Genomic DNA, 27459 nt, shown 5'->3' with positions numbered 1-27459 from the left:
ATTGTTTCCGCGAGTGAAAAGTAGGGGAATTCGCAACGTAATTACAAAAAAATATGTTTAGAACCAATTTAAAAAAAAATGTTACCGATTTTCAAATGGCGATATTTTCTGTTTTATTGCATGGAAGTCACTTTTAATCCAGTGAGATGCAATTAAATAATTGCTTCTATGATGGGAGTGCTTAATTTCTTAAGAAAGTTTGCTAAATAGTGAAGCGCCCATACAAATCAGCGCAAACTTCATAACTATTTTTTGCTTTTTTCCTTTTCTCACTAATCCGCGAATATTAGCGGGAATCTCTTACCTTGGTATTTAGATACTTTGAGCAACACGCACAAACGCACGCTTGACGTTTTCAAAATTCCCGCGCACATCGTAAACATTCGCCACTTCGCCAGATTCTCGCTAGACCGTCGTGTTGGCGAGATGGACCGTGACCGGTCTTAGCCAGTCGTCTGACACCACAAAAAAAAAAAAGACCGTCGTGTTGTTTCTTGAATTTGTATGAAGATTGTTGGTGATTTTAACCGATTTCTGTACAATTTTCACGTTGTCGATTTAAGTTAAAATAGGAGTGAGTGAACATTTGGAGGCGGAAGGAAGCTAATTGATAGTGATTTTGAAGCGAGACGTGAAGGGATTGCAAATCAGCTCACTAGCAAGGCAGTTCAGGAAAGAACAGGTATAACGCAGACGCCAAAATGAGCCACAACGGAATGCTGACCACCGGTTGTATCGCGGTGAGTATCTAGTTGCGTGGTTTTATGTTCTAAGGTGAAACTTGATCTACCTATCCAATTTACAGGATATCATGCGGGGAACCGAGTTGGAAAAGCCCGTGGTGCAGATCCTGGAATCGAGGCGGATCGCCGGTGGCGGCGAACAGTCGGAACGGTACCGGCTGTTGATTTCCGACGGGCAGAATCTGTACAACTTTGCCATGTTGGCGACGCAGCTGAATTTGGCCGAGTACACCGTGATCCGCATCGACCGCTACATTACGTCGGTGGTCAACCGGAACGAGAAGGGCGAGAAGCGGGTGCTGATCATATTGGATTTGCATGTGGTCAAGCCGGGACCAGCGGTGGGAGAAAAGATCGGCAACCCGCAAACGCTGACGGATACGGGCGCTGGCGGTGGTGGTGCAGGAGCGCCATCGACTGCGGCTGCGCCGGCCAGGACGGAATCCGCTGGAAGTGTCAGGTGTGTGTGGTTTGGCTTGGGTTTGTGTGCGATCAATGCAATGTTTTCTTTATCTTTCAGCAATGGCTCAGCTTACCAGAACCGATCGATGGGCGGTGGTATGCACGGCGGTGCCGCATCCGGTGGCGATAACTTGTCTCTGGAAAACACATTGACCCATCCGATCAGCTTTCTCAGCCCATATCAAAACAAGTGGGTTATCCGAGCCCGAGTGATGTCCAAGTCGGGCATCCGTACCTGGAGCAATGCCAAGGGCGAGGGCAAGCTGTTCTCGATGGACGTCATGGATGAGTCGGGAGAAATCCGAGTCACGGCATTCAAGGAGCAATGCGATAAGTACTACGAGATGATCGAGGTCGATAAGGTCTACTACATCACCAAATGCCAGCTGAAGCCGGCCAATAAGCAGTATTCAACATTGAAGAACGACTACGAGATGACCATGACCAACGACACGATCATACAAGAGTGCAAGGACGCTGGCTCGTCCATGCCGTCGATCCAGTACAATTTCGTGCCGATCTCTCAGATTGGAAACATGGAGGCGAACGCCATTATCGACGTGATCGGAATTTGCAAGGAAGCCGGAGATGTGATGCAGTTCACGGCCCGGTCCAGCGGTCGGGAGCTTAAGAAGCGTGAGGTGACCCTGGTAGATACGAGCAGCGCGGCCGTTTCGTTGACCCTCTGGGGTGAGGATGCCCAGAACTTCAACGCCGCAAGCAACCCGGTCCTGGTCATCAAGGGAGCTCGCGTGACTGAATTCGGAGGAGGTAAATCGCTCGGACTGGTGGCCAGCAGTGTCTTGAAGACCAATCCTGATACGGACGATGCGCACCGGGTCCGCGGGTGGTATCTGAGCGTGGGATGCGACAGTGTCATTAACAGTGTTTCCACCAGGACCGGGGCCGGAGCGGGCTACTCTACCGAGTGGTTAACGTTCCACGAGGCCAAGGAGAAGAATCTGGGTGCCGGCGATAAGCCGGATTACTTCCAGGTGAAGGCCGTCATCCACAACATCAAGTCGGCCAATGCTGTGTACAAGGCTTGTCCAAGGCCCGAGTGCAACAAAAAGGTGATCGATCAGGACAATGGACAGTATCGCTGCGAGAAATGTAACGCCGATTTCCCGAACTTCAAGTACCGACTGCTGGTTAATGTAAGTACTATAACAATTATTATGATTGCTATTAGGGAACTCTGGGATAATATGCACCATTTAAGGAGGCTGCGTCAATGTGCCTGTAGAAAGACATGCGTTTGTTGTTTGAATGTATGCATTGCCAGGCACGGTAAAGGCTGGGTATGCTGCGCAATTCAGATCCCATTGTGATCCACTAGGCCACTAGCCTCTGCCCAGCAACCTTAGGGAAGATCGGGTAACCAACCCCGGTGGGAACTTTGGTCGTAGGCTGACAGGGAAGGGGTGGGGGGTTGCTTCGGCAAACCTGAGCGTCTGTTCTCCAGGAGGAGCGGCTCACAACAGCGTTTGATCCCAATGTTAGGGGCGGCTGATCTACGTCCGAGTGCCAGGGAAGGACTCTTAGCTCAACTGTGCACTATGGTCCTCCGGAAAGTAGGAGGTTGGTGTCAGGCGGGTACGGCTCACAGGAACGAAGAATCTAGCCTGTTGTAAAAGATCAGGACAATCAATTCGATTATTTAAAATGTCGTAAGCGAACATTCTTCGAAGGAGTACTCGGCGTGCTTGTAAAGTCTCAAGTTTGATAAGTTCACAACGGTGCTCATAGGGGGGAAGTCTCAGTGTGTCATTCCATGGGAGTCTTCGTAAAGCAAAGCGCACAAAGCAACGCTGCACTCTCTTAATACGTGCTATATGTGAGTTATGGTATGGTGCCCATATTTGAACCGCATATTCAAGAATACTACGAACAAGAGAGCAATAGACAGTCTTCAGCGCATACACATCACGGAACTCCAACGCGTTCCGACGAACGAAGCCCAACACTGCGAAGGTCTTGACAGTAGTCATCGTGATGTGCTTGTTGAAATCCACAGTTTACTATCCATCGTCACTCCCAGATCATGGACGTCACACGTTCGATGCCGACACCGTTTGCCGCGTAGCGATAGTTGAAATGTCTTCGAGATTTGGTAAAGCTTATTACTTTACACTTCGACGCGTTTATCTCCATGCCGTTCAAAACACACCAGCTTTCTATCGTTTCAATGTCTTGTTGCAAGGCGGCACAATCCAGAGTAGAGCTGATGATACGGTAGATCTTTAGATCGTCTGCGTACAGGAGGTGGTGCGAATGCAGTCGTTGGCTCAGGTCATTAATAAAAACAATGAAGATAAGAGGACCGAGGTGGCTCCCTTGCGGTACGCCAGATGGAGTTCCAAAGCAAGTGGACTTATCGAATCCCAGTTTTACGTAGGCAAAACGTTCACGCAAGTATGACCGTAGCCACTTCACCAACTAGTTTGGAAAACCAAGTCGCTCGTGTTTCTTCAACGCAAGTTCGTGGGGGACTTTATCAAAAGCTTTGGCAAAATCTATGTAGATACTGTCCACTTGGCAGCGTTTTTCCATGCTAGAGTTCAGCGCACTTGCATATACCATGAGATTTGTAGTAGTGGACCTGTTCTTCACAAACCCATGTTGATACTGCGATATTCTAGGTTTGGCAGCTATGTACATTTTCTCGAGCACCATTAGTTCCAAAGTCTTGGCTAAGCAACAAAGAATGGAAATCGGCCTATAGTTAGAAACGTCATGAATATTTCCAGCCTTGTGGATGGGCGTGACAGCAGGGAGCTTCCAGACATCCGGAAAGACAGCTGACGATAGCGACAGGTTGAATAATCGGCAAATGGGGGGTCCGAGTTCATTAGCACATCGTTGAATGAACGCTGGAGGCAGTTTATCCGATCCAGGACCTTTGGACGGATCCACAGAGTTTGAAGTACTGATGACGTCAGCTACAGTGAATATGAGGAGCGGAAGATGAATATTACACTGTTCGACAAAAAAAAACTTTTGCCGTGATCAGAGACCCCATTAGTAGGGCATAAAAGCGCATGGAAAATGTAGAAAAATGCCGTTTTCAAATTTGTTGGAGCACCCCTAGAAACTTTTTGAGATGATTTTGAATTTTATTCATTTTTGAAGGTCCGACAAGATTTTCAGAAATCATCATAAACACATTTGAAATACAATATCTGTTGAAATCAGGCACGTGGTATTGGAGATAAGCACCGTCGCTGGAAGGTGGCAGCAGCTCTTCCTCTCTGGAGCCACCATATGTTGAAATCAGGCACGTGATATTGGTGATAAGCACTGTCGCTGGAAGGTGGCAGCAGCTCGTCCTCTCTAAAGCCACCATATGTTGACGACGGGGCACTTACACTCCGTGTGGTGTTTCTGTCAGCTGCCGCGACGATCACTTGGCGATGACGACGACGACGACGACGATGGTAATCACACCACATCAGATGCACGGTACCGTTGCGAAGGGAGACGGTATTCGATTCCGCGTGTGCCGATCAACAGGCAAGAGAAACGCACTGAATAAACTGTCGACGACCGAAACTACTTACTGATACTCGGAGGATTGAGTGGTAGATAATTAAAATCGATTGGTCCAAATCGAATATGGGAGCAATCAACTGGCCTTCCTAGATCCGGTCAAATTCTTTCGCATTCGAAGACGTGACTTAGTCGGATGAGGAAAAGTTGATCGCAATGCATTTATATTTTTTCTAGACTCATGCCAAAGTTACTCGCATTCGGAACCGTGGCGTACCAGAGTGAGAAAATAAATGCTTGCCCACACTTGAATCGGTGTCAAACTGGCCTTTTCAGACTCTTGCCAAAGTTACTCGCATTCGGAACCGTAGCGTGCCAGAGTGGAAAAAGTTTGATCGATTCAGTATGATTTAGACTCCTCGATTCTAAATACTAAGTAACTCTTTTCAAAGACTTAAATTTTCCAATCAAGCTCCAGCCAACTCCTTTCGCATTCGAAGGCTTGGGAAATAGGAGGGATTAGAAAAGATTAAGCTTCTCAAAGTGCTTGGTAAGAAGGATTTCGAGTAGCAAGTGAATGAGCGTTCTGTAGCTTGTGACGTACAAGGCAAAACTGCTACCGTCTTTATTGTTCGATCGCCTTTTATACTCTCGTCCAGACATTATTCGCACCCTCTTTTTACATGTCTTTTCCTGATTCCTACGTAAAGCATATTAATTATATGTGTATCGTCCAGAAACTATGCTCACCCTCTTTACATCATTAATTAACTCATGATTCATCAAAATTCTAACTTGTATACATACAATCCTGCAATGAATCTTTCCAACAAGTTTTGCTAACAAATAATTAATCCCTGATCAAAACCTTTTCTGGTACTTTGACCATTACAATACATTGGGGTTGTGTTCTTGACTTTACGTTAGTTGTGAGCATAGATAATTGATTACAATTTTATATCCTATCGGTGCATGTCTGGAACTAACAATTACAAATGGCGTAGCTTGTATTCTAGTTTAATGAATTTCACAATATTTCGTAATTATATATCATGCTTATGTGTAAGTGCTATCCGATTGCGCAACATTAAATCCGATGGTGAAATTCCATACCGCGCTTGCGCATTTACGCTGTGAAACCGTGAACATACTTGAATATGATATCGTTTCTAATATGAATTAGAATGATTCATCCCCACGTATGCTATGAGTATGCGTTCCGGGCTAATCGATTACTACGCACGCGCAGTTTGTTCCGTTCTTGATCAGTCATCCTCGATGCTGCGCTATCGTAGCATATCATATACAACGTTGTGTGAAACGTCGCTCGTTTTCAATTCGATCTAATTGATTTTGCATATTGCAATTTACACTGGTTGTCATGAATATGTGACCAACACGATTCACAAAACGTTACCTCTACGATTATTATACAAGCTTTTGTGTTAGATTATTACAAGCGATTTGCTTAATGCTAGATGTAGGAAATGATTGGAGTTAGTGTGCTCTAGTTGTTAGAAAGTAATGTACTTCACGCGTCGCGTTCGTAACAATATCTTTGAAATGCAGTTTTGTGCACCGCTAAAATTTTCACAGATCTGAGAAGCAACTTTGATAAATAACTAGTCAAAATTTCTACCTATTACGACATTCCGTTTCATTGATACATATCAGCGAAGGCTTAACTCTGACCTATATAGTGAAAATATTTTAGGTTTTTTTAATCTAATCCCATAAAGCACCCATATTCATATCCATTTAAAAACTTCTATGCGTTAATGCCGTGCAGCGTCAGTCTTTCGGATACTTCGAACGCCTCGAAATATTGGATGGATTTCCGCTCCAGTTGGAGAAAACGTTTCTTTACAAGTTCTCCACAAGGTCACTAGATGTGACGTCCGTTTTCTAGTGTTAATGTATTTTTCAGTCTGTGACTGAAGTAGATAAAAATTGAATTTCAAACATCTGGTTTAACTAAGTATGATTCTGGAAAGTTATACGAGAAAGGATATGATTACAAAGGTTCCACAGGAAGAAAGTTAGATAAATTCGTTGAGGTCAGCATGAGTGTTTTAAGGAAAAAAAAAATACATATAAATTTAATGTTCTAATTGCAGTTTTCAAAAACTTTTTTGTCGCTTATGAAAATGAACAAAGTTTATTGTAACATTTGGCATCAAATGTTACTTTCATAATCTTGTTTAAATACCAATAAACTGCGATTTTGAATGCGATGGATTAGGATCACAATTCAGGCAAAATACACTTCGTCCACTTAATTCAAGGAAGTATTTTGTTTTGATCGAATTTCGAGTCGTGCCCAAATTTAAATATCCTTATATCGCTTATGGATGAGAATGCTTTTCAATAATTTGGTGTGTGCCTAAGCAACCGTTCCAGATTGCTTGACCTGGTGGATATCAAGCAATTCCATGTTCTTAAAAGTTTAAATACGTTGTGGAAAATATATTCAAATTCCAACGACCTCTACATTGAAACAAATTTGGACTATTTGGACTAAATAAATTATATTAAATAACTCGCCTTAGTGCTTCTGGATAGATAGTATTTAACACTATATTAACAAATAGGGTCTAGGACCATTTAGGCAGGAGCACCTATTTTGCGCACTTGCTGCTATAACTCAGTCAATTCCAAACCGATTGACTTGAATTGTTGCACATAGCTAGATACTATGCGTATCTGATCGTGTCTCAAAAATCAAGTCAATCGGTCTAAATTGAGTCATAGACACATGTGCCCAAAATAGGTGATCCTGCTCAAATGGTTCCAGACCCTATGCCGCTGGAACTTGTAAAGCAATTTTACAATCGTGGAGGACATTATTGAGCTTGAAATTAAGATTGGAAATATTTTACTACATGACAAATTCAATTAATTACATAAAAGTGTCTTCAATGGTAATGCCCCAACATACACATTCTGTATTGTGAAACTAACTAAAATGTGATGAAAACAACGATTACTAATAGTAAATGGATATAGTTCTCATTTTTGGCTTGCATTTTTTAGGGTTGTATTGTTTTGAACAGTCATGAACTTAAACCATGTTTTCTGCGCAATGCCAGTTTCAATTCATTGTATTGAAATAGGTTTGTTTTATTCAATAAAGTTATCAATTTTACCTCCTTGGTATGGCTAGGAGGTTCTTCGAAACATTAAGTGAATATAGACAACCCACGAAAACACTGGAAACGTTTTTTTTGTACTGATCGCAAAATATAAATGTATCAGATTTTATTTTTATTTTTACACAGGCTTACCACGTTAGTAATTTAAAAAATCGATCGGATTTTCTGCTCGAAAATTTAAATTCAATTATTTAGATCATAAATGAAGCATTTCGAAGTCAAATCAAAGTAAAATAGTTATTTTGTTATGATTAGATAAGGATAGGGGCTTGCTTTTTGTGTTAGAATTAAGAGAAAACTTCAAGGATTTGTATTATATAAGTCATATTTGATTCTTCCCGGATATGTATCAATGAAATGGAACGTCGTAATAGGCTGAAATTTTGATTGGTTATTTATCAAAGTTACTTCTCAGATCTGTGAAAATTTCAGCGGTGCAAAAAATTGTACTTCAAAAATATTGTATTTCAAAAGTGTTTTTGATGATTTCTAAAGTTCGTTTCAAACCTTCAAAAATGAATAAAATTCTAACTTATCTCAAAAAGTTTCTAAGGGTGCTCCAACAGATTTGAAAACGGCATTTTTCTACATTTTCCATGCGCTTCTATGCCCTACTAATGGGGTCTCTGATCACGGCAAAAGTTTTTTTTTTGTCGGACAGTGTTATGCGATGGCAGAGTATTCAACAGTTCTGGTGAATCCGGAGGAGGGACTGCATTGTAAACGGATTTGAAGTAATCGGCGAAAAGCTCCACTGATCCTACGGTGTCGTGACTGGTTCCATCACCGAAAGAAATCTCCGAAGGAATCGATTGTGAACTTTTTCTACTTTTGAAGAATCGCCAGAAGGAGGAAGGATTCGTTTTCACCTCATCTTCAACTCGAAAGATATACTCACGGAACGAAGAAGATAAGCACTCGTTATACTCCATCTCGAGGCTACAAAGAAGGATCCTGTTATCTTCGCTTCGATGTCGCAGAAAGCGGCGACGAACTTTCCGGAGAACATTCCGGCGGTGTCGAAGTTCGGCAGTCTACCATGGACGACTATTTGAATGACGAGGGGGGTGTCTGGGGAGCGGAGTGTGTCTGCTGATGATTTCAAAAAGCAGAGAGTAGAACGTATCGACTGCTTCGTTGACGTTGTCACCGGTAAGAGCTTCGTCCCAATTCGTCAAATGAAGTTCCTCCATGACTGCGTCGTAATTACACCAGTCAAAGTCGAGGTCATGAATGTCGGAAGTTCCGTCGAAACTATCGCTGTTGCTGTGCGTGGTCAAGCGTAGGACAAATGGTTTATGGTGACGATCACAAGATAAAATCGGCGATGGCACTTCAATCAGTTCAACCTCGCTGCAGTTCCTTACGAAGGCCAAGTCAAGCATTCTAGCGTTGACATTACATACATTACAAATCTGCTGTAGTCCGGTAGTCATCATGTGTTCGGCAAATGTAAGCTCCTGCTCAGTAGAAGCATTCGACGGGAGGAAAGAATTAAAATCATCATCGTGGTACCAAATCAAACGTGGCAGATTGTAATCACCGACAATAACCACAGAATCGCCGAATGCTGCTTTGTCGAGAATTTGTTCCACGCAATCGGAGTGTGCGACAAATTTCCCAGGGTCACTGTTTGGCCGCAAATAGATACCACAAACGAATATTGATTTATTTGCCAAGGATTTCTTCACAACGACTTGCTCAAGCACATCGGATCGGTCAAGCTGAACAGACTTCTTAACAGCGATGAGTGCTCCACCCCCTCTCTGAAAATGACTTGTTGCGCTGCTTCGGTCACAGCGGTAGATGTTGTAATTCGAGGATAGCTCAGCATTGTTGACGTCACTGTTAAGCCACGTTTCGGTCAGCACGATGACGTCACAGTCGCAAGAGGAGGTCCGTGCGAAAAAAATCGTTGGTTTTGGTACGCATCCCACCGACGTTTTGATAATATATGGTGAACGGGATTGATTCTCTTCTCGGTGGTGGCAAAACGGTGGGCGGCGGCGAGAGGGTGTGATGAGATGGCGGAAAGCAGCACACAGTTGAGTAGGGTACATCGCGATGATTCTCAGTTGTAAAAGAGACCACCGATTCTTCTGGAGTTAACGTTGAAGGTTGGATTGTACTATCGGTGTCTCGGTTAGGACGATGGGGTTGGGTGTCGCCGTAAAAAAACCATTGTAACGGAAAATCAGCAACAGAATAATACGAACCGAGACCAACGGCAACGACCCCAGCGAACAAGAAGGACCTGCGATTGGAAACTCGAAACGTGGAACTGCCGATCTCTCAACTTCATTGGGAGCACCCACATACTCGCCGATCTACTGAAGGACCGCGGGTTCGGCATCGTAGCGCTGCAGGAGGTGTGTTGGACAGGATCCATAGTGCGAACGTTTAGAGATAATCATACCATCTACCAGAGCTGCGGCAACACACGCGAGCTGGGAACAGCTTTCATCGTGATGGGTGATATGCAGAGGCGCGTGATCGATTGGTGGCCGATCGACGAAAGAATGTGCAGGTTGAGGATCAAGAGCTGATTCTTCAACTTCAGCATAATAAACGTGCACAGCCGGAAGTACTGATACTGATGATGACAAGGACGCATTTTACGCGCAGCTCGAACGCGAGTACGATCGCTGCCCAAACCACGACGTCAAGATCATCATAGGAGATTTGAACGCTCAGGTAGGCCAGGAGGAGGAATTCAGACCAACGATTGGTAAGTTCAGCGCCCACCAGCAGACGAACGAAAACGGCCTACGACTCATTGATTTTGCCGCCTCCAAAAATACGGCCATACGTAGCACCTTTTTCCAACACAGCCTCCCTTATCGTTACACCTGGAGATCACCACAGCAGACGGAATCTCAAATCGACCACGTTCTGATTGACGGACGGCACTTCTCCGACATTATCGACGTCAGGACCTATCGTGGCGCCAACATCGACTTCGACCACTATCTGGTGATGGTCAAACTGCGTCCAAAACTCTCCGTCATCAACAATGTACGGTACCGGCGACCGTCACGGTACAACCTAGAGCGACTGAAACAACCGAATGTCGCCTCAGCATACGCGCAGAATTTCGAGGCCGCGTTGCCAGACGAGGGCGAGCTCGATGAGGCCCCTCTAGAGGACTGCTGGAGTACAGTGAAAGCAGCCATCAACGACGCAGCCGAGAGCACTATCGGGTACGTGGAACGGAATCGACGGAACGAATGGTTCGACGAAGAGTGCAGAACGGATTTGGAGGAGAAGAACGCAGCGAGGGCGGTAATGCTGCAGCAAGGGACTCAACAGAACGTGGAACGTCACAAACAGAAGCGGAAACAGCAGACCCGCCTCTTTCGGGAGAAAAGCGCCGCCGAAATGGAACTGCTGTGCCGTTCCCAAGAAACGCGGAAGTTCTATCAGAAGCTCAATGCATCCCGCAACGGCTTCGTGCCGCGAGCCGAAATATGCAGGGATAAAGACGGAGGCCTCTTGACGGACGGACGTGAGTTGATCGAAAGGTGGAAGCAGCACTTCGATCAGCACCTGAACGGCGTGGAGAACGTAGGCACGGGAGCCCACGGCAACGGAAGAAACGACGACGCCAGTGCAGCGGAGGATGAAAATGGAACAACTCCCACGCTGAGGGAAGTTAAGGATGCCATTCATCAGCTCAAAATCAACAAAGCAGCTGGTAAAGATGGTATCGCAGCTGAACTCATCAAGATGGGCCCAGAAAAGTTGGCCACCTGTCTGCACTGGTTTAGAGTCAGGATCTGGACAACCGAACAACTACTGCAGAAGTGGAACGAAGGGGTAATCTGCCCCATTCACAAGAAAGGCGACCATTTGGAATGTGAGAACTTCAGGGCGATCACTTTTTTGAATGCTGCCTACAAAGTGCTGTCCCAGATCATCTTCCGTCGTCTGTCACCTAAAACGAATGAGTTCGTGGGAAGTTTTCAAGCCGGCTTCATCGACGGCCGGTCGACAACGGACCAGATCTTTTCCGTACGGCAAATCCCCCATAAATGCCGTGAATACCAGGTCCCAACCCATCACCTGTTCATCGACTTCAAAGCGGCATACGACAGTATCGACCGCGCAGAACTATGGAGAATCATGGACGAAAACGGCTTTCCTGGGAAGCTGACTAGACTGATTAAAGCAACGATGGACGGTGTGCAAAACTGCGTAAGGGTTTCGGGTGAACTATCCAGTTCATTCGAATCTCGCCGGGAACTGCGACAAGGTGACGGACTCTCATGCCTACTCTTCAATATCGCTCTGGAAGGTGTCATGCGACGAGCCGGGCTCAACGAGCCGGGGAACGATTTTCACAAAATCCGGTCATTTTGTGTGTTTTACGGACGACATGGACATTATTGCAAGAACATTTGAAACGGTGGCAGAGCTGTACACCCGCCTGAAACGCGAAGCAGCAAAGGTCGAACTGGTGATGAATGCCTCACAAACAAAGTACATGCTGGTAGGCGGAACCGAACACGACCGGATCCGTCTGGGTAGTAATGTTACGGTAAATGGGGATACTTTCAAGGTGGTGGAGGAATTCGTCTACCTCGGATCCTTACTGACGGCTGAAAACAATGTGAGCCGTGAAATTCGGAGGCGCATCTTCAGCGGAAGTCGGACATACTACGAGCTCCAGAAGAAGCTAAGGTCTAAAAAGATTCACCCACGCACCAAATGCACCAAGTACAAAACGCTAATAAGACCGGTGGTCCTCTACGGGCACGAGACATGGACCATGCTCTAGGAGGACCTGCAAGCACTCGGAGTTTTCGAGCGACGCGTGCTAAGGACGATCTTCGGCGGCGTGCAGGAGAACGATGTGTGGCGGAGAAGGATGAACCACGAGCTCGCTGCACTTTACGGCGAACCCAGCACCCAGAAGGTGGCCCAAACTGGAAGGATACGGTAAGCAGGGTATGTTGCAAGAAGGCCGGATAACAATCCTGCAAATCTGGTGTTTATTACTGATCCGGTTGGCACAAGAAGGCTTGGAGTGCAGAGCGCACGATGGGCGGACCAGGTGGAGCGTGACCTGGCGAGCATTGGGCGCGACCAAAGATGGAAAGCGGCAGCCACAAACCGAGTATTGGGGCGTACTTCTGTTGATTATGTCTTGTCTTAAATGTGATGTTGAGGAAATAAATGTATGTAATGTACGGATATCGCCATCATAGCGGACCCATACGGAGTACCCGCCGGCAACGGCAATTGGGTCGCGAATGGGTCCAGAAAAATGGCGGCGATATGGACGACGGGTAAATACCCCGTCCAAGAGTTGGGGTCTACTACCTATGAGGGCTTCGTGGTCGCCAGAGTAAACGGGGTCTTCTTCTGTAGCTGTTAGGTGCCTACGCGTTGGCCGATCGAGCAGTTCACGCGGATGCTGGCTAAGCGCCAGCATGCTATTGTGATGGACTCTCCAAAGCGAGGCATCGATGTTCGTTGCTGCAGACTACGCAGCTAACCTTGAGGGTGCAATGTGCACTAGTACCTCTCTGAAGCAATGCCTTCTTGGTGGTTCTGGAGAGATGAAGGGTTTGGCGATCATAGGGTGGGTCAAGGAGAGAGTAGTCCTGGCTTTTACTTTTGTTGTAGAAGACGGCCTTAATCCCACACTACCCGGACATTCCTATTCGGGAGTCTGTTGAGCAGATTTTTCCCCTATGGTTCAGAAGCCAAAAAAAAAGCCCCAATTTAAACCGGTTTTGACCCGACATTCGATAATTTTTCAGTCTGGTAAAATTTTTCAGGGTTTTTCGTATTTCGTTCCCAGCTAGCCATTTAAGTGACAATTCATTCACATGACAATGAGTCGCTTCTCATTTGAAGAGTACTATGGTCGACTGAAGTCGTTTTAAATATTACTACAAGCAAAAATTACTGAAATGATTCAGTTCAAATGAATGAGATGAATTTTTGAAACTCTGCCTGAAATTGCTTGAAACACCTTTATAGGGTTCTTGAAACCCCCTGAAACGAGCCAGAAAACCGTTTCATGTGCTCCTGGAATGCCCCTGAAACCCCTTGGAATGTCTTTAAATGACTCCAGAAACACTATTTGACTGCCATAAACCAAAGAATAATAATACCTAAACCTGGAAAAACCTGGAAAACCCTGGAATACACAGGGGATTTTGGTGGAGCGGACCTGGAGTGATGGTTAGAACATTTGACTATCACGCCGAGGACCTGGGATCGAATCCCACTCCCGACAAACTCGCAAAATGTGAGTTCTTCCTTCGGAAGGGAAGTAAAGCGTGGGTCCCGAGATGAACTAGCCTAGGGCTAAAAATCTCGTTAATACAGATAAAAAAAACAGGGGATTTTATTTACCTAACAGGGAAAAACCTGGAATACTCAGAGAATATCGTAAGTACTCGGGAAATTTTGCACCGATAAAAAAAAACAAAACATTGAGTCGTAAGAATAAAAAGTAGCCAATCTTATTTCTTGTAGATCTTCTCAGAAATAGAGTTCACATCATCGTGGGTGGGTATCCATCTAGAAAATCGTCTACAACTATTTTTTTCAGAAATTTTGGTCAGTTCTTTTTGGGTTTTTTTTTTGGAAATACCTCTTGAAATTCCTCACAGGGTTTTTCAAGATTCCTTCCTTTCCTTTTTCCTGATTTTTTCACGCCATTTGTCTTGGTATTCCTTTTTGAATTCTCTCCGGAGATACTTCCGGATTTCTACCAGCGTATATTTCCAAGATTACTACATTTCGACAATTTCATTAGGGCCTAACTGACTTGATCGATTTCTCTTCGTCGATTCTCTCTTTCGCTAATAAATAATAAATCAAGATGTTACTATAGCAAGATGTAGTCGTTATCTACGCATTTTAACTAAACAATCTTTTGAAAACTCTACACATTCTATAATAACACAAAGAGAGGATCGATGAAGAGAAATCGAAAATGTCAGTTAGGCCCTTATGGAAAATCAGTGTCGATTTCTTTCGGAATTCTTCCTTGAGAACCTTCCAGGATTCCGGGATTCCAATCGATTTCTTCTGGCTTTTATGGGGATCATTCAGCATTTCTTCTAGAGGTTTTCCCAGTATTGCTGGCATAATTCCCGTGGATTTCTACCAGGATTTATCCCGAGATCTCCACAATAGTTTCTCTCAGGCTATACCGCAGATGTTGTCGCAGAATTTTTGCTAGCTTCTGTCGGAATTCCTCTTGAAGATTTTCAGCGATACCTTCCAGCGTTCCTCTTGGGACCACACCGGGTCTTCCCGAGATTTCTCCCAGCGTTGCTCCCAGGAGTTATTGGGAATTGTACTAAAGCTTCTCCAAGGGTTTAAGGAGTTTTTCACTAATGTTATGCAGGAATTCCTTCCTAGATTTTTTCCGAAGTTTCTCCTGTGATTTCTTCAAGAAATTTCCGACAGCTTTCTTCTAGAGTTTCATCTTGGATTTTTACACAAGCTCCAGCTGGTATGTTTCCCAAAGGTTCCCGCGGGATTTCTTTTGAAGTTTCAACCGAGATCTCATTCGGAGTTTCTCCCGGGACTTCTCAGAAGTTTTCAGAATTTGTCCTGTATTTTCTCCTAAGAATTTTTGGAGAGCCCTCTGGGATTTCTGCAGAGCTTCTGCTTCTTTCCGCGTTTTTTCGGATATTTTTGTTTTTGTGTTTGATTACCTAATTTCTTGCAGTGATCCACCTGAAATTTTTTTTTTACAGATTTCCTCGGGATTATTCACAGGGCTCTTCCCGGAATCTCTACGAGTAATTATTTTGGATGCTCCTTTTTCAGAGATTTTCTCGCAATGTCTCCTGGGATAACTTACAACAAGCAGGCCGCAAAATTTTTGAGCAGACGCGCTGAAGTTCACCGTGCGGCAATTTTCATTCACTTGCCTGCATATTAATATTCAGCTGCTCGATACTCGTTTGTCAACTGAATGAATGTCAATGAATATTTGTAAACATCTTACAAAGAGTTAAATTGCTGATAAACTATTAGCGTTTCGATTACATTTAACGGTGCTTTACACAGATCTTTTCCCATTTGATTGTTGTGGAGTGTTTTGGAAGGAATCGTAGCCATAAACGTAGGTAATTATGAACATGTTTCTCGATCGGCTTCATATTCAATGACTACGAATTGACTGACTGTGTGAAGAGGGAGAGCGAAAATGAATTTGTTAGTTTTGAATATTCAGTGCAGAATCATTCAAATTCGTGCTGTTTTCAGTCAATGACTATGATCATTTTGCACCCTGGTTACAGGAGCTTTCATGGGGTTTCAGGATGTTTCAGGTGAGCCATTTACAGGTTACATGACGTTTTAGGGAGGTTTCATGAGACTTCGGGAGGTTTCAGGATGTTTCAGATGGGCTTCTAGGGCGTTCCAAGGCAAAACCCACTGAAAATTGTCCAGAAAATCCTCTGAAACTTTTTAAAATGCCTCCAAAACCGCCTCAGATCCCATGTAACGCACCTGAAACTCTCCGAAACCCCTGTAGTGCAAAACGAGCCAATTCTACATACGCGACGAACGTGCTATCGTTCGTATCCCAACGCTTACGTTTGCAAATTAATTACAACAATGTATCGCTCGCCAAATCGATATGAGCATACGACGGTTCGATCGAGACGACGACGACGCGTCGTCCGCTGACCTAAGCATAAATCACTCCAGGAAACTTCCATAAGGTTCTATGTAAACACATTGTATGATATACTTTTGGCAGTCTGGCTGGCCCTATAAAAGGGGTCTTCCCAGGCCAAATAAATCAGTTCAATTTGGTCTTCGGACCTCAACGCATAACGTCGTTTTAAATCGATATCACCGCCGAGTGTTGTAAAATAAGACACAGCGTTACATGGCTGACCATGCCAAGTGGCCGAACCTTCTCCGAGGAAAATTCTGTGACTGTGTGATTCGTTAAGGAACGCTTGCTGAAATTTTCAAAGTGATTGCGTAACTCGTGATGGGAAAACAACAGTCCAAAACAACATCAATCAGCGGCGACCCACAAGTGAATATAGTGAACCAGCTAGAAGATCACAGTATCCTGCATGAAGAACATGCCATAAAATTGTGGATCCTTCTTGCTCTTAATATTATACAACTATCTGTGACTGCCTACAAATGGCACGCAAAACACGTCAGGCGCAGAGCTTTCGAAAAAGGATGCAAATCCTCAGAAACATTAAGCAAAGTTTAAAACATTGACAAAGAAAAATAAAGTGAAATGAAGAAAAATCGTACCTCAAATGTGCAGGCTTACCATGGCCTAATATTAGAAGAAGTAAGCCGAAAAAGAGAAGAACTCGTAAGAAAATTCGGACCAAGAAATGAACAACAAGTAAAAGGTGCACCGACAAGTGAACAAAAACTAAAAAGTGTAATTGAAAAAGTAAAAACCACACAAAAATCTACTGGACAAAAAGTGAAAAAAGATGGTATTGAATATATACCACTAAACGTCAACCGTTCAGACGAAAACATGCGCCAGTGGGGCGCACGCGTAAAAATACCAGTGGATGAGGTTAAAATGCTGGCTATGCAACTGAAGGCAAGCATTAAACCTCGAGCAACAAAAATAAGATACCAACGACCTAGCGACAATAGGGGCCGTGCCAGCTGGGTGTCACCTGATCCTGCTCCGACTTCAAGATAAGGTAAAATTAAACATGGAAACCTCCTTCAATTTACCTCATAGAAGATTTTAATTAATTTCAATGGACGAATTTTTCCAAATAAATGAAATTTCTAATAAATATTTGGAAAGTTTGAAAAAGTACAACCGATTTTCAGAGGAAACGCGACTACAAAAGGTGAAATATTTAAGTGATTTGAAGAAAAGGCTTAAAAACATTCTAAAAACTAATAAAGATCTGCAAAATGAGGCAGTTATAAAAAAGGGTACAGAAATTTGTGGAAAAATCAACCAATCATTGACATTACTAAACGAGAACGAACAATTAGGAATTTCACGGACAGCACTAGAATCAGGGGTAGAAGAAAGTAAAGTAGAAGAAGCAGGAACAATCGAAAAAGAAGAAGAAGAAGAAGTAGAAGAAGAAGACAGAGTAGAAGGGGAAAAAGAAGAGTTAGAAGAAGAATATCAGGAGGAAGAAATGGCTAATATTATTGAAACAATCAAAACAATCTCATCTTTGATTCCATCATACGATGGATCAAATGATAATTTATCAAGCTTTATCTCTGCTCTTAAAGCAGGAAAGACAATTCTGACTAATGATAATACCGTTGCAGCCGTACAGGTAGTACTATCGAAACTATCTGGAAAAGCAAGAGCAGCAGTAGGTGAAAATCCACGAAATTTCGATGAGATAATCAATGAATTAGAAGCAAAATGTACATCAAAAACATCACCTGATGTTTTTGTTGCAAAGCTTCAAGATTTGAAACAAATAGGAGACATTAACAAATTTACAGATAGCGTCGAGAAACTCACTCAGCAGCTCGAAAGAGCATACATTGCTGAGAAAATACCAGTTGATACAGCCCAAAAAATGGCAATTAAACAAGGGGTAAAAGCTCTTTACACAGGAGTGAAAAACCCAGAAACAAAAATCTTATTAAAGGCAGCAGAATTTAAAACCTTGTCTGCGGCCATCGAGAAAACTGTAGAAAATGAGAAAAGTTCTTCTAATGCCAACCACTCTCAACTGATGTTTGTCCAACGAGGTCAAGTACATCGTGGACACATCAGAGGAGATAGAAGTTTTTTCGACAGAGGCCACTATAGAGGAAACAGAGGTAACTATCGTGGAAATTTCAGAGGCAATAGGCTCCTAAAGGCCTATCTCAATTTCTGCATAATTCGATCAAGCATTGATTAAAACGACATGTTTACTCATTTTTTAAGTATTCTTATTAGGTAAAGCCCATAAAATATATTTTCAAAAATTTTAATAATTTTTGCAACACTCTTTGTTTAGCACTCAATTTTGGGTAAATTTTGTTTACCGTGTATGTCAAACAGGAACATTTGTTGTCAAAAGTGAGCCAATGTGGTGTCTTTTGCAACCCGCCGTTTCACTTTCGTTACGTCAAGGTTGACCTCGAATGTCAAACAAGACTTGCTCATCATTATTTTATTTTCGAGTTTATTAACTATTCTGTTATTGTTCAAGTTCGGAAAAATTACCATTGAGATCAGAAAACCAAGCTCTTTCGTGTTATGCACCAAAAGCGGGAAAATATTTTTCATTTTAGGACCCTATTCTCGTGGAAATTTCCAAGGCCGATATCAAAACCGAGGACATAGTGCAAATTTCTATTCTTCACGTGGTAGAAGACCATATAGAGGACATTCTCAGTCCCGTATTTATTATACGAACAGTGAAAGTGGTCAGACACCTCAGTTACCCCAACAAGCAACAAACGCTCCACAACCAACAACGCAACATCAAAACACTCAACAGCCACAAAATTTTTTAGGCCAAATTCAACGCTTTTCACAATAAACCCATCAGCATCAAATTTCATAAAGGCACATATTGGAATATCAAATTCTACATGTACCTTTATGGTCGATTCAGGTGCTGACGTTTCTATATTCAAATTAAATAATATATTGCATGATCAACTGATAAATCGAGATCGAAGATGTATGATCTCTGGAATATCAGAAAATAAAATTGAAACTGTTGCATCAGCTGTGACACAACTAACATTCCAAAATACCATTACATTGGAACATGAGTTCCAAATAGTTGAAGAAAATTTTCCAATATTTACTGATGGGATATTGGGACGAGACTTTTTAACTGCATTTAAATGCAGTATTGATTATGAATCCTGGATTTTGAACATTCGATGCAATAATGAGGAAGTTAACATTCCCATTGAAGACAACTTCAATGGAGGATTCATACTTCCTGAACGTTGCGAAGTTGTAAGAAAAATAAATGATTTAAATTTGAATGAAGATATGTTAGTGTGTGCCGAAGAAATCCAACCAGGGATTTTCTGTGGCAATACATTGACGTCACCATCAACAAAATACGTTAAATTTATAAATACTACTGATAAAGCAGTACTTATAAAAGATTTTAAGCCTATGATGAAACCTCTGAAGAATTTTATCGTAGCAAATGTCAATAAAAACGGTAATATTTCCGACCGAACTGATCAAATAAGATCAAAAATTAATGTTTCAGAACTACCAGCATCAGCCAAGGAACCTTTTGAAAATTTAATTCACGAATACAATGATATTTTTGCGTTAGGAGAAGATAACCTCACTACTAACAACTTCTATTCACAAAATATAGAACTTTCAGATAACGTGCCTGTATACATCCCAAATTATAGGAATATACACGCGCACAATGAGGAGATTGAATCTCAAGTCCAAAATTTGTTGAAAAATGATGTGATTGAACACTCAGTCTCGGCTTACAATTCACCAATTCTGTTGGTACCCAAAAAGTCGAGCAGCAGTGAGAAAAAATGGAGACTAGTTGTCGATTTCAGACAGCTGAATAAAAAAATTTTGGCTGACAGATTTCCCCTACCTAGAATCGATACTATTTTGGATCAACTAGGTAGAGCTAAATACTTCAGTACTCTGGATTTGATGGCAGGATTTCATCAAATTCCTCTAGATTTTGATTCCAGAAAATATACGGCATTTTCAACACCCTCTGGGCATTATGCTTTTACGCGCTTACCATTTGGACTCAATATAAGCCCAAATAGTTTCCAGCGCATGATGACGATTGCCATGGCAGGTTTAACACCTGAATGTGCATTCGTATACATTGATGATATAGTTGTCATAGGATGCTCTATAAATCATCATCTTAACAATTTAAAGCGAGTTTTTGAAAGATTGAGACAGTATAATTTGAAACTCAATCCCGAAAAATGCCAATTTTTTAAGGCAGAAGTAACTTACTTAGGCCATAAAATTTCAGATAATGGAATTCTCCCAGATAATTCAAAATTTGATGTAATAAAAAAATATCCCAAACCAACTAACGCAGATGACGTTCGTAGGTTTGTGGCCTTTTGTAATTATTATAGGAAGTTTGTGCCAAATTTTGCGCAACTTGCTAGGCCGTTAAACAATTTATTAAAGAAGGATATAAAGTTTACGTGGTCAAATGATTGTCAGGCAGCTTTTGAAGCTCTTAAGGAAAAATTATTAAACCCACCAATTCTTAAATATCCTGATTTTACAAAACAATTCGTATTGACAACGGATGCTTCGAACATTGGATGCGGTGCGGTGTTGTCACAAAATTCTGACGGAAATGACTTACCCATTGCTTATGCCAGTAAAGCATTTAGCAATGCAGACACGAAAAAACATACAATAATACAAGAAATGATTGCCATACACTGGGCCATCGATCATTTCAAACCATATCTGTATGGAAGAAGATTCATGATCAGAACAGATCATCGCCCTCTGGTGTATCTCTTTGGTATGAAAGAACCTACCAAAAAGTTAACCCAGATGCGTTTAGATCTTGAAGATTATGACTTCGAAATACAATATATCAAAGGAAGTAATAATGTTGGTGCAGATGCATTATCCAGAATTATAACTTCAGATGATATTAAATCAAAATCAATTCTCATGGTCCATACTAGATCTATGACCAAAAATCAACACAAAATTGACAAAACAAAAACTGTTTCACAAAAAAAGAAGCTTGATCACCTTCTTGTCTATGAAACAGAATCGCCGGCAGACATTAAAAAATTGAATAAAATGAAAATATGCATGCAAAATGGAATGATTATTATAAAATTAATGAATGAAAATATGCGCAAAACTTTAATAACGCTTGAAAGAGATATTATTCACGAAAATGAAAGTCAGACGCTAGAGTTTGCTCTTTCAGAGATGAATAAAATATTGGAAAATAGAAAAATTGCAATGTCGACACAAGAAGATATTTTAAAACATATACCACTACAAGATTTTAAACGGATCGCTCTAGACGTCATCCGTAAATTCGAACTAATACTATATCGCCCTCCGAAAGAATTGACGAATTCTGAAGAGATCAATAACATCCTACATGACTTCCATATGACTCCAACAGGTGGTCATATTGGACAAAACCGGCTTTATCTCAAACTCAGAGACCTTTACTTTTGGAAAGGCATGAGAAGTTCGATTACGAAGTTTGTAAAGGCCTGCAAACTTTGTAAAATGAACAAAGTAACAAAACGGACAAAAGAAGAATCTTTGGTAACAACTACACCTTGTAAACCATTCGATATTATCTCGATTGACACAGTAGGTCCGTTACCAAGAACTGCGAAAAACAATCGTTATTGCATAACATTGCAAGACGATTTAACCAAATATGTTGTAATTATACCATTAGAAAATAAGGAAGCTGATACCATTGCGAAAGCTTTGGTGCAGAATTTTATACTTATCTATGGATCATTTTTAGAGTTAAAATCTGACCAAGGTACAGAGTTCAAGAACGAAGTACTTAAGCAGATTAGTAAAATACTTAATTTTAAACAAACATTCTCAACTGCTTACCATCCACAATCCATTGGAGCACTAGAAAGAAATCATAGGTGTTTAAACGAATACCTACGAAATTTTTCCAACGTACACCACAATGATTGGGATGAGTGGACTAAATTTTATGAATTTACCTATAACACTACTGCTCACACCGATACCGAATATACACCTTTTGAACTTGTATTCGGTAGAAAAGCCAAACTTCCTCAGGATATGCAAAAAGTTACACCAGAACCGATATATAATTTGGACGAATACTACACAGAGTTAAATTCAAACTGCAAAAATCAAGCGAAATAGCTAGGAAAATTTTAATAGAACAAAAAATCAAACGAACACAAAATTTGAATAATAACTTAAATCCAATAGATGTTTCTGTAGGAGATTTGGTGTATTTATCAAACGAAAATAGGAAAAAGCTTGAGCCACATTTTATAGGTCCATTCAAAATTAAAGAAGTTGACAATATACATTGTAAAATAATCGATATTTCCAACAAAAAAGAAATACAAGTACATAAAAACCGAATCATAAAAATGTAACAAAATATATTGTAAAAGATTCTTTAAGTGATGCTTGATCAGAATAGCTACGCCATTCTTCTGAAAAAGGGGAAAGGTGTAGTGCAAAACGAGCCAATTCTACATACGCGACGAACGTGCTATCGTTCGTATCCCAACGCTTACGTTTGCAAATTAATTACAACAATGTATCGCTCGCCAAATCGATATGAGCATACGACGGTTCGATCGAGACGACGACGACGCGTCGTCCGCTGACCTAAGCATAAATCACTCCAGGAAACTTCCATAAGGTTCTATGTAAACACATTGTATGATATACTTTTGGCAGTCTGGCTGGCCCTATAAAAGGGGTCTTCCCAGGCCAAATAAATCAGTTCAATTTGGTCTTCGGACCTCAACGCATAACGTCGTTTTAAATCGATATCACCGCCGAGTGTTGTAAAATAAGACACAGCGTTACACCCCCGAAAACGTCAATGTAACGCCTTTGTAACCCTGAAACATCCTGGAACCACCTGAAATTCCCTAGAAACGTATCCGGAACCTCCCTGAAACATCCTCTAACTCCTGAAACGCCTTGAAATACCCCTAAAAGCTCACCTGAAACATCTTGGAACCCCCTAAAACGCTTCTGAAATACCCATTAACGCCTTTGAAACATCTCTGAAACGTCCTGTAATCCGCTGAAACGTCCCTGAAACCTCTAGTCTTTTTACATCTACCGTGAATCGACTTTTTTCTCTTCGTACACCCATATCGTTCGAAAAACCGACTTTCAATCCGAGGCCCGGAGAGCCCGGAGAGGAGTCCCATATACCAATCAACTCGGCCCGACGTATTGAGCAAATGTCTGTAGGTGTGTCTGTGCGCACGTTTCTCAGCCATCTGTCAACCGATTTGGGTTCTCTCAGCATCAAATGAAAGCCACTACATCATAGAACAATGCTCTCGCATTTCATTTGCATTGAACATTTTGTCTTCTGAGGAGTACTTGGGAGTAATACAACTTAACTTTTCGAGAAACTTTTGGCACGATTGGTTTTCAACCGATTTGAGTTCTCTTAGCACCAATTGAAAGCTACAGCATCCTAGTAAAACGCTTTTGAATTTTATATTGATGGGACATTTGGTTATCGAGATATTTTCCGGAGTATAACATATAAAACAAAATAATTCGCAAACGTAACAAAAGGCGTCAAGAGGGCTCGTGGTGCTTCAAGGAGTCTCCTCGAGGGGTTTCAGGTGCGTTTCAGGGAGCCACAGAGGGTTTAAGGAGGTCTCAATAGTGTTTTAGGAGATCCGGGGAGCCTTAGGTGGCCACAGGGACGTTCCAGGGGAGCTGGTTGAAGATGGTTTCAGGGAATGCCAAAAGTTCTCATGAGCGTTACAGGGGGTCTCAGGTGGACCTGCAAGTACCTGAAGGGCCTCAGGGGAGTCTCAAAATGTCTCGAGGGGTTTCGGAGGCGTTGCATGTGTCTCAGATGCGTTTCAGAGAGTGGCAGGGAGTTTTAGGAGGTATCAAAGATGTTTCATGAGGCTTCAGGGGCTTTTCAGGAAGTCTCAGGAGATTTGAGGAGGTCTTAGGGGGGTTTTATGAGGGTTTCCGGGGGTACCAGGTCTCAGGGGTCCTTCAGGGTGTCTCAGGGTCTTTTCAAGAGGTCTCAGGAGATTTGACGGTTAGGAAGAGTTAGGAAGGGTAGAGGCTTTGAATCAAAATTAAACCATCGCGCAATAATAAGGACAATATCGCAGTCTGCATTTGTTGCGATAATCCACCCAATGCGACATAGGTTTTTTCCAACTTGATCAGAATAGGAAAAGATCGTACACCACAAATTTAGAGATTTTCAAGCCTTGCATTGTGGTTTTCGAGCGATAACTTCGAGCCGGTAAACACTGCAACGCCGTTGAAGATCTACCATCGAACAGTTTTGGTTTTGTGTTAGGTAGTAATAATCGATTATTCACAAGTTGAAAAGTACGCAATGAATTCAGCTTTCGTTTCGTCTCCAACATTTTTTTTGAGATCATGTCATTGCTTACCAGTTGAAATAAAGAGTAATCGTCGCGCCTTCTTTGTTGCTTGTTTTGTGCCTCTTTTGTCTGACAATTCTCTTCTCTGATTAGAGGGGCTTTCAGAGGCGTTTCAATGGGTCCTTGGGGATTTCTGGGGGTACCAAGGAGGTCAGGGGCGTTTCGAATGATATCTGGGCCTTTGAGGGGGTCTCAGGGAAGTTCCAGGGAGTTTTAAGGGCGCTTCAGAGGATCGTAGGGGCGTACCAGAGTCTCAGAAGGCTCCTATCCTATTTAAACGCTTCCTAATTCCACGTAATCCCTTTGAAATACCCCTGAACGCCCTTAAACCCCTGAGACCCATGCCCTTTCTCCAAAAACTCTTGAAACGGCCCTGAAACCAGTGTTGCAAATTTTCAATATCAACATCTGAACTCGTTTTGCACATGACAAGCAAAAATGACTGAAAAGATTCAGTTCAAATGAATGAGATGTTTTTTTTTTGCAATTCTGCCTGGAACCCCCTGAAACGAGGCAGCAAACCCTTTGATGCGCTCCTGAAATGCCACGAAACGCCCTTGAAATCCTCGTAAGCAATTGGAAATGCCCCTGACCCTTGGAACGCCTTCAAAAGGCTTCAGAAACTCTCTTTCTCTTGGAATGCCCTCAGAAGCCCCTTGAAACGGTTCTGAAACTACGGTAACTAGAAACTAGTATTACGGTTCGTAATACTATTGAAATCATCGTAATTAGCCAACGAAACCTGTTGGAACGCCCTTAAAACGCTCCTGAAATCCACTAAGGTTCCATCTCAAATGCCCAGGAGCAAGACCTGTTTGAAAACCGGTTTACGGTTCGTGATTCGATGCTTGAAAATAATAATTACCTACCTAATAAGCGGCATTTTGCCATAAAGTATTCTGTCAAATGACATAAACCTGTACCTTTTCAATCATTTGTCATCCCCCTAGATGCTGGTCGGAGATTGGACTTCTAAGCGATGGGTCACCGTGTTCGCGGATCTGGCCGAAGAGATGCTGGGCAAATCCTCGCAGGACGTCGGCGACGCGCTGGAGTTCAACAAAGACGAAGCCGAGAAGATTTTCTCCGCCATCAACTTCAAGAGCTACGTCTTCAAGCTGCGCACCAAGGTGGAATTCTACGGGGACTCGTCGCGGAACAAGACCACCGCCGTGGCGGCCAACCCCGTCAACCACAAAGAGTACAATGCCTATCTCATCAAGAACATCCAGGAGATGACCGGAATCAGCAAGCACTAGGCAGGGCTTCGGAAACCAAACCAAATGAGCCACCCATTTACAAACTATCTATTCCTAAAAACTTAATTTTTATTACTATTGTTAGCCATCCATATGATGATGATGATGATGATGATTGTGTACCCACCATCAGCGCAAGGATTACCTATGGCTGCAGAGTCATACCGAAAGGGAAAGATCTACCTGATGGTTTGTTGTAGCAGGGTAAGCTAAATTCACTGGAAACCTTCGGAAGACAACACGATGGTTGTTATCTCGTGACAAAGTCTGGCCACCCCACGAACATTTGTCCAGAAACCAGTTCATTTAGCTTCCTTAGGCTACCCCTCCCAAAATCCCAAGTATTGTGTAATTTAAATATAATTAATTATATAGTTGAACAATTACCTGGTATTACCTGAAATAGTAAATATTATTGTTATGATATATAGAATTTTAATTGACCTACATTACAATCACAACTTTATTTACCTGAACAGCGCCGAAACAAATGGTTATTATAGTTATTAGCTACAGTTAAAATCAAGCAAATAACACTGAAACAAATAGAGTATCAGTAGTGAAAAACCAAAAACCAAAATAAAACAGAACACAAAAAGTAAACCAAGTTTTGATCTTATAATTTTTCTGCTTTTAAATTAACCAAGCTGGAGAATTACGAAATCAAAATTTGTTATGGTAGATCTTACGCTGTAACGCACCATTATGAGGTGATCTACCCACGTTACGGGTTATTGTTAGCCATCCATATGTATAAAAACCGATATTCCTACAAATAAAAATACAGCGTTTAAAACTACTCATAAATCCGTGTTGAGTATGAACCGATTGCCCTCGGATTGTGCCCCGATGTAGCGGTAGCGGCACTTCCCGTACGCCCCCCGATGGTCGCCGGCCTCGCGGATACTCTCCGGCAGCGGGTGGTACACCGGTGGATCCTTCGGTCGCACCCCCAGGGCCGTACTGAGACTCGCGTACAGGTGGCGCAGTGCGTTGCCCTTGTGGTGCCGGCTGCCGTTTTCCTCCTCTTCGTACTCCTGGCTCTGCTGGCTGCGGACAAAGTCACGTTCCATCTTTTTCACCCGTTGGGCGTCCAGGATCCGTAGGCGCGGTAGGTAGCGGATGATGTACAGTCTGGAGGAGAATCGTTGAAGGGAAAATATAGTCATAAGCTTGGTCGTCATAAGGTTCCGGTGCTGAAACGCCTAAATATATAATTAATTCATTTATTACAAAAATCTTTTCAACCCTTAAACGCCGACTGGAAAACGC

General features: G+C 42.4%; 1 protein-coding gene across 1 annotated transcript; it reads left to right on the top strand.

Moving 5' to 3' along the window:
* Positions 1 to 401: 401 nt before the first annotated feature.
* Positions 402 to 26986, top strand: LOC109397026 (replication protein A 70 kDa DNA-binding subunit). Its single transcript, XM_019669351.4, has 4 exons — positions 402 to 740; positions 806 to 1203; positions 1264 to 2362; positions 25879 to 26986. The coding sequence occupies exons 1-4, from the start codon at positions 702 to 704 to the stop codon at positions 26185 to 26187; spliced, it is 1845 nt and encodes a 614-aa protein (XP_019524896.3). The 5' UTR covers positions 402 to 701; the 3' UTR covers positions 26188 to 26986.
* Positions 26987 to 27459: the final 473 nt, after the last annotated feature.

This window comes from Aedes albopictus, chromosome 1 (genome assembly GCF_035046485.1).
Source record: "Aedes albopictus strain Foshan chromosome 1, AalbF5, whole genome shotgun sequence".
Lineage (NCBI taxonomy): Eukaryota > Metazoa > Arthropoda > Insecta > Diptera > Culicidae > Aedes > Aedes albopictus.
Note: the sequence above shows the minus strand (reverse complement) of the source record. Positions and strands in the feature narration are given on the sequence as shown.

Coding starts and splice junctions, on each gene's coding strand:
- LOC109397026 (XM_019669351.4), top strand. CDS start 702: ATGAGCCACAACGGAATGCTGACCACCGGTTGTATCGCG. Junction 741..805: donor TGACCACCGGTTGTATCGCG/GTGAGTATCTAG, acceptor TCCAATTTACAG/GATATCATGCGGGGAACCGA. Junction 1,204..1,263: donor GAATCCGCTGGAAGTGTCAG/GTGTGTGTGGTT, acceptor TTTATCTTTCAG/CAATGGCTCAGCTTACCAGA.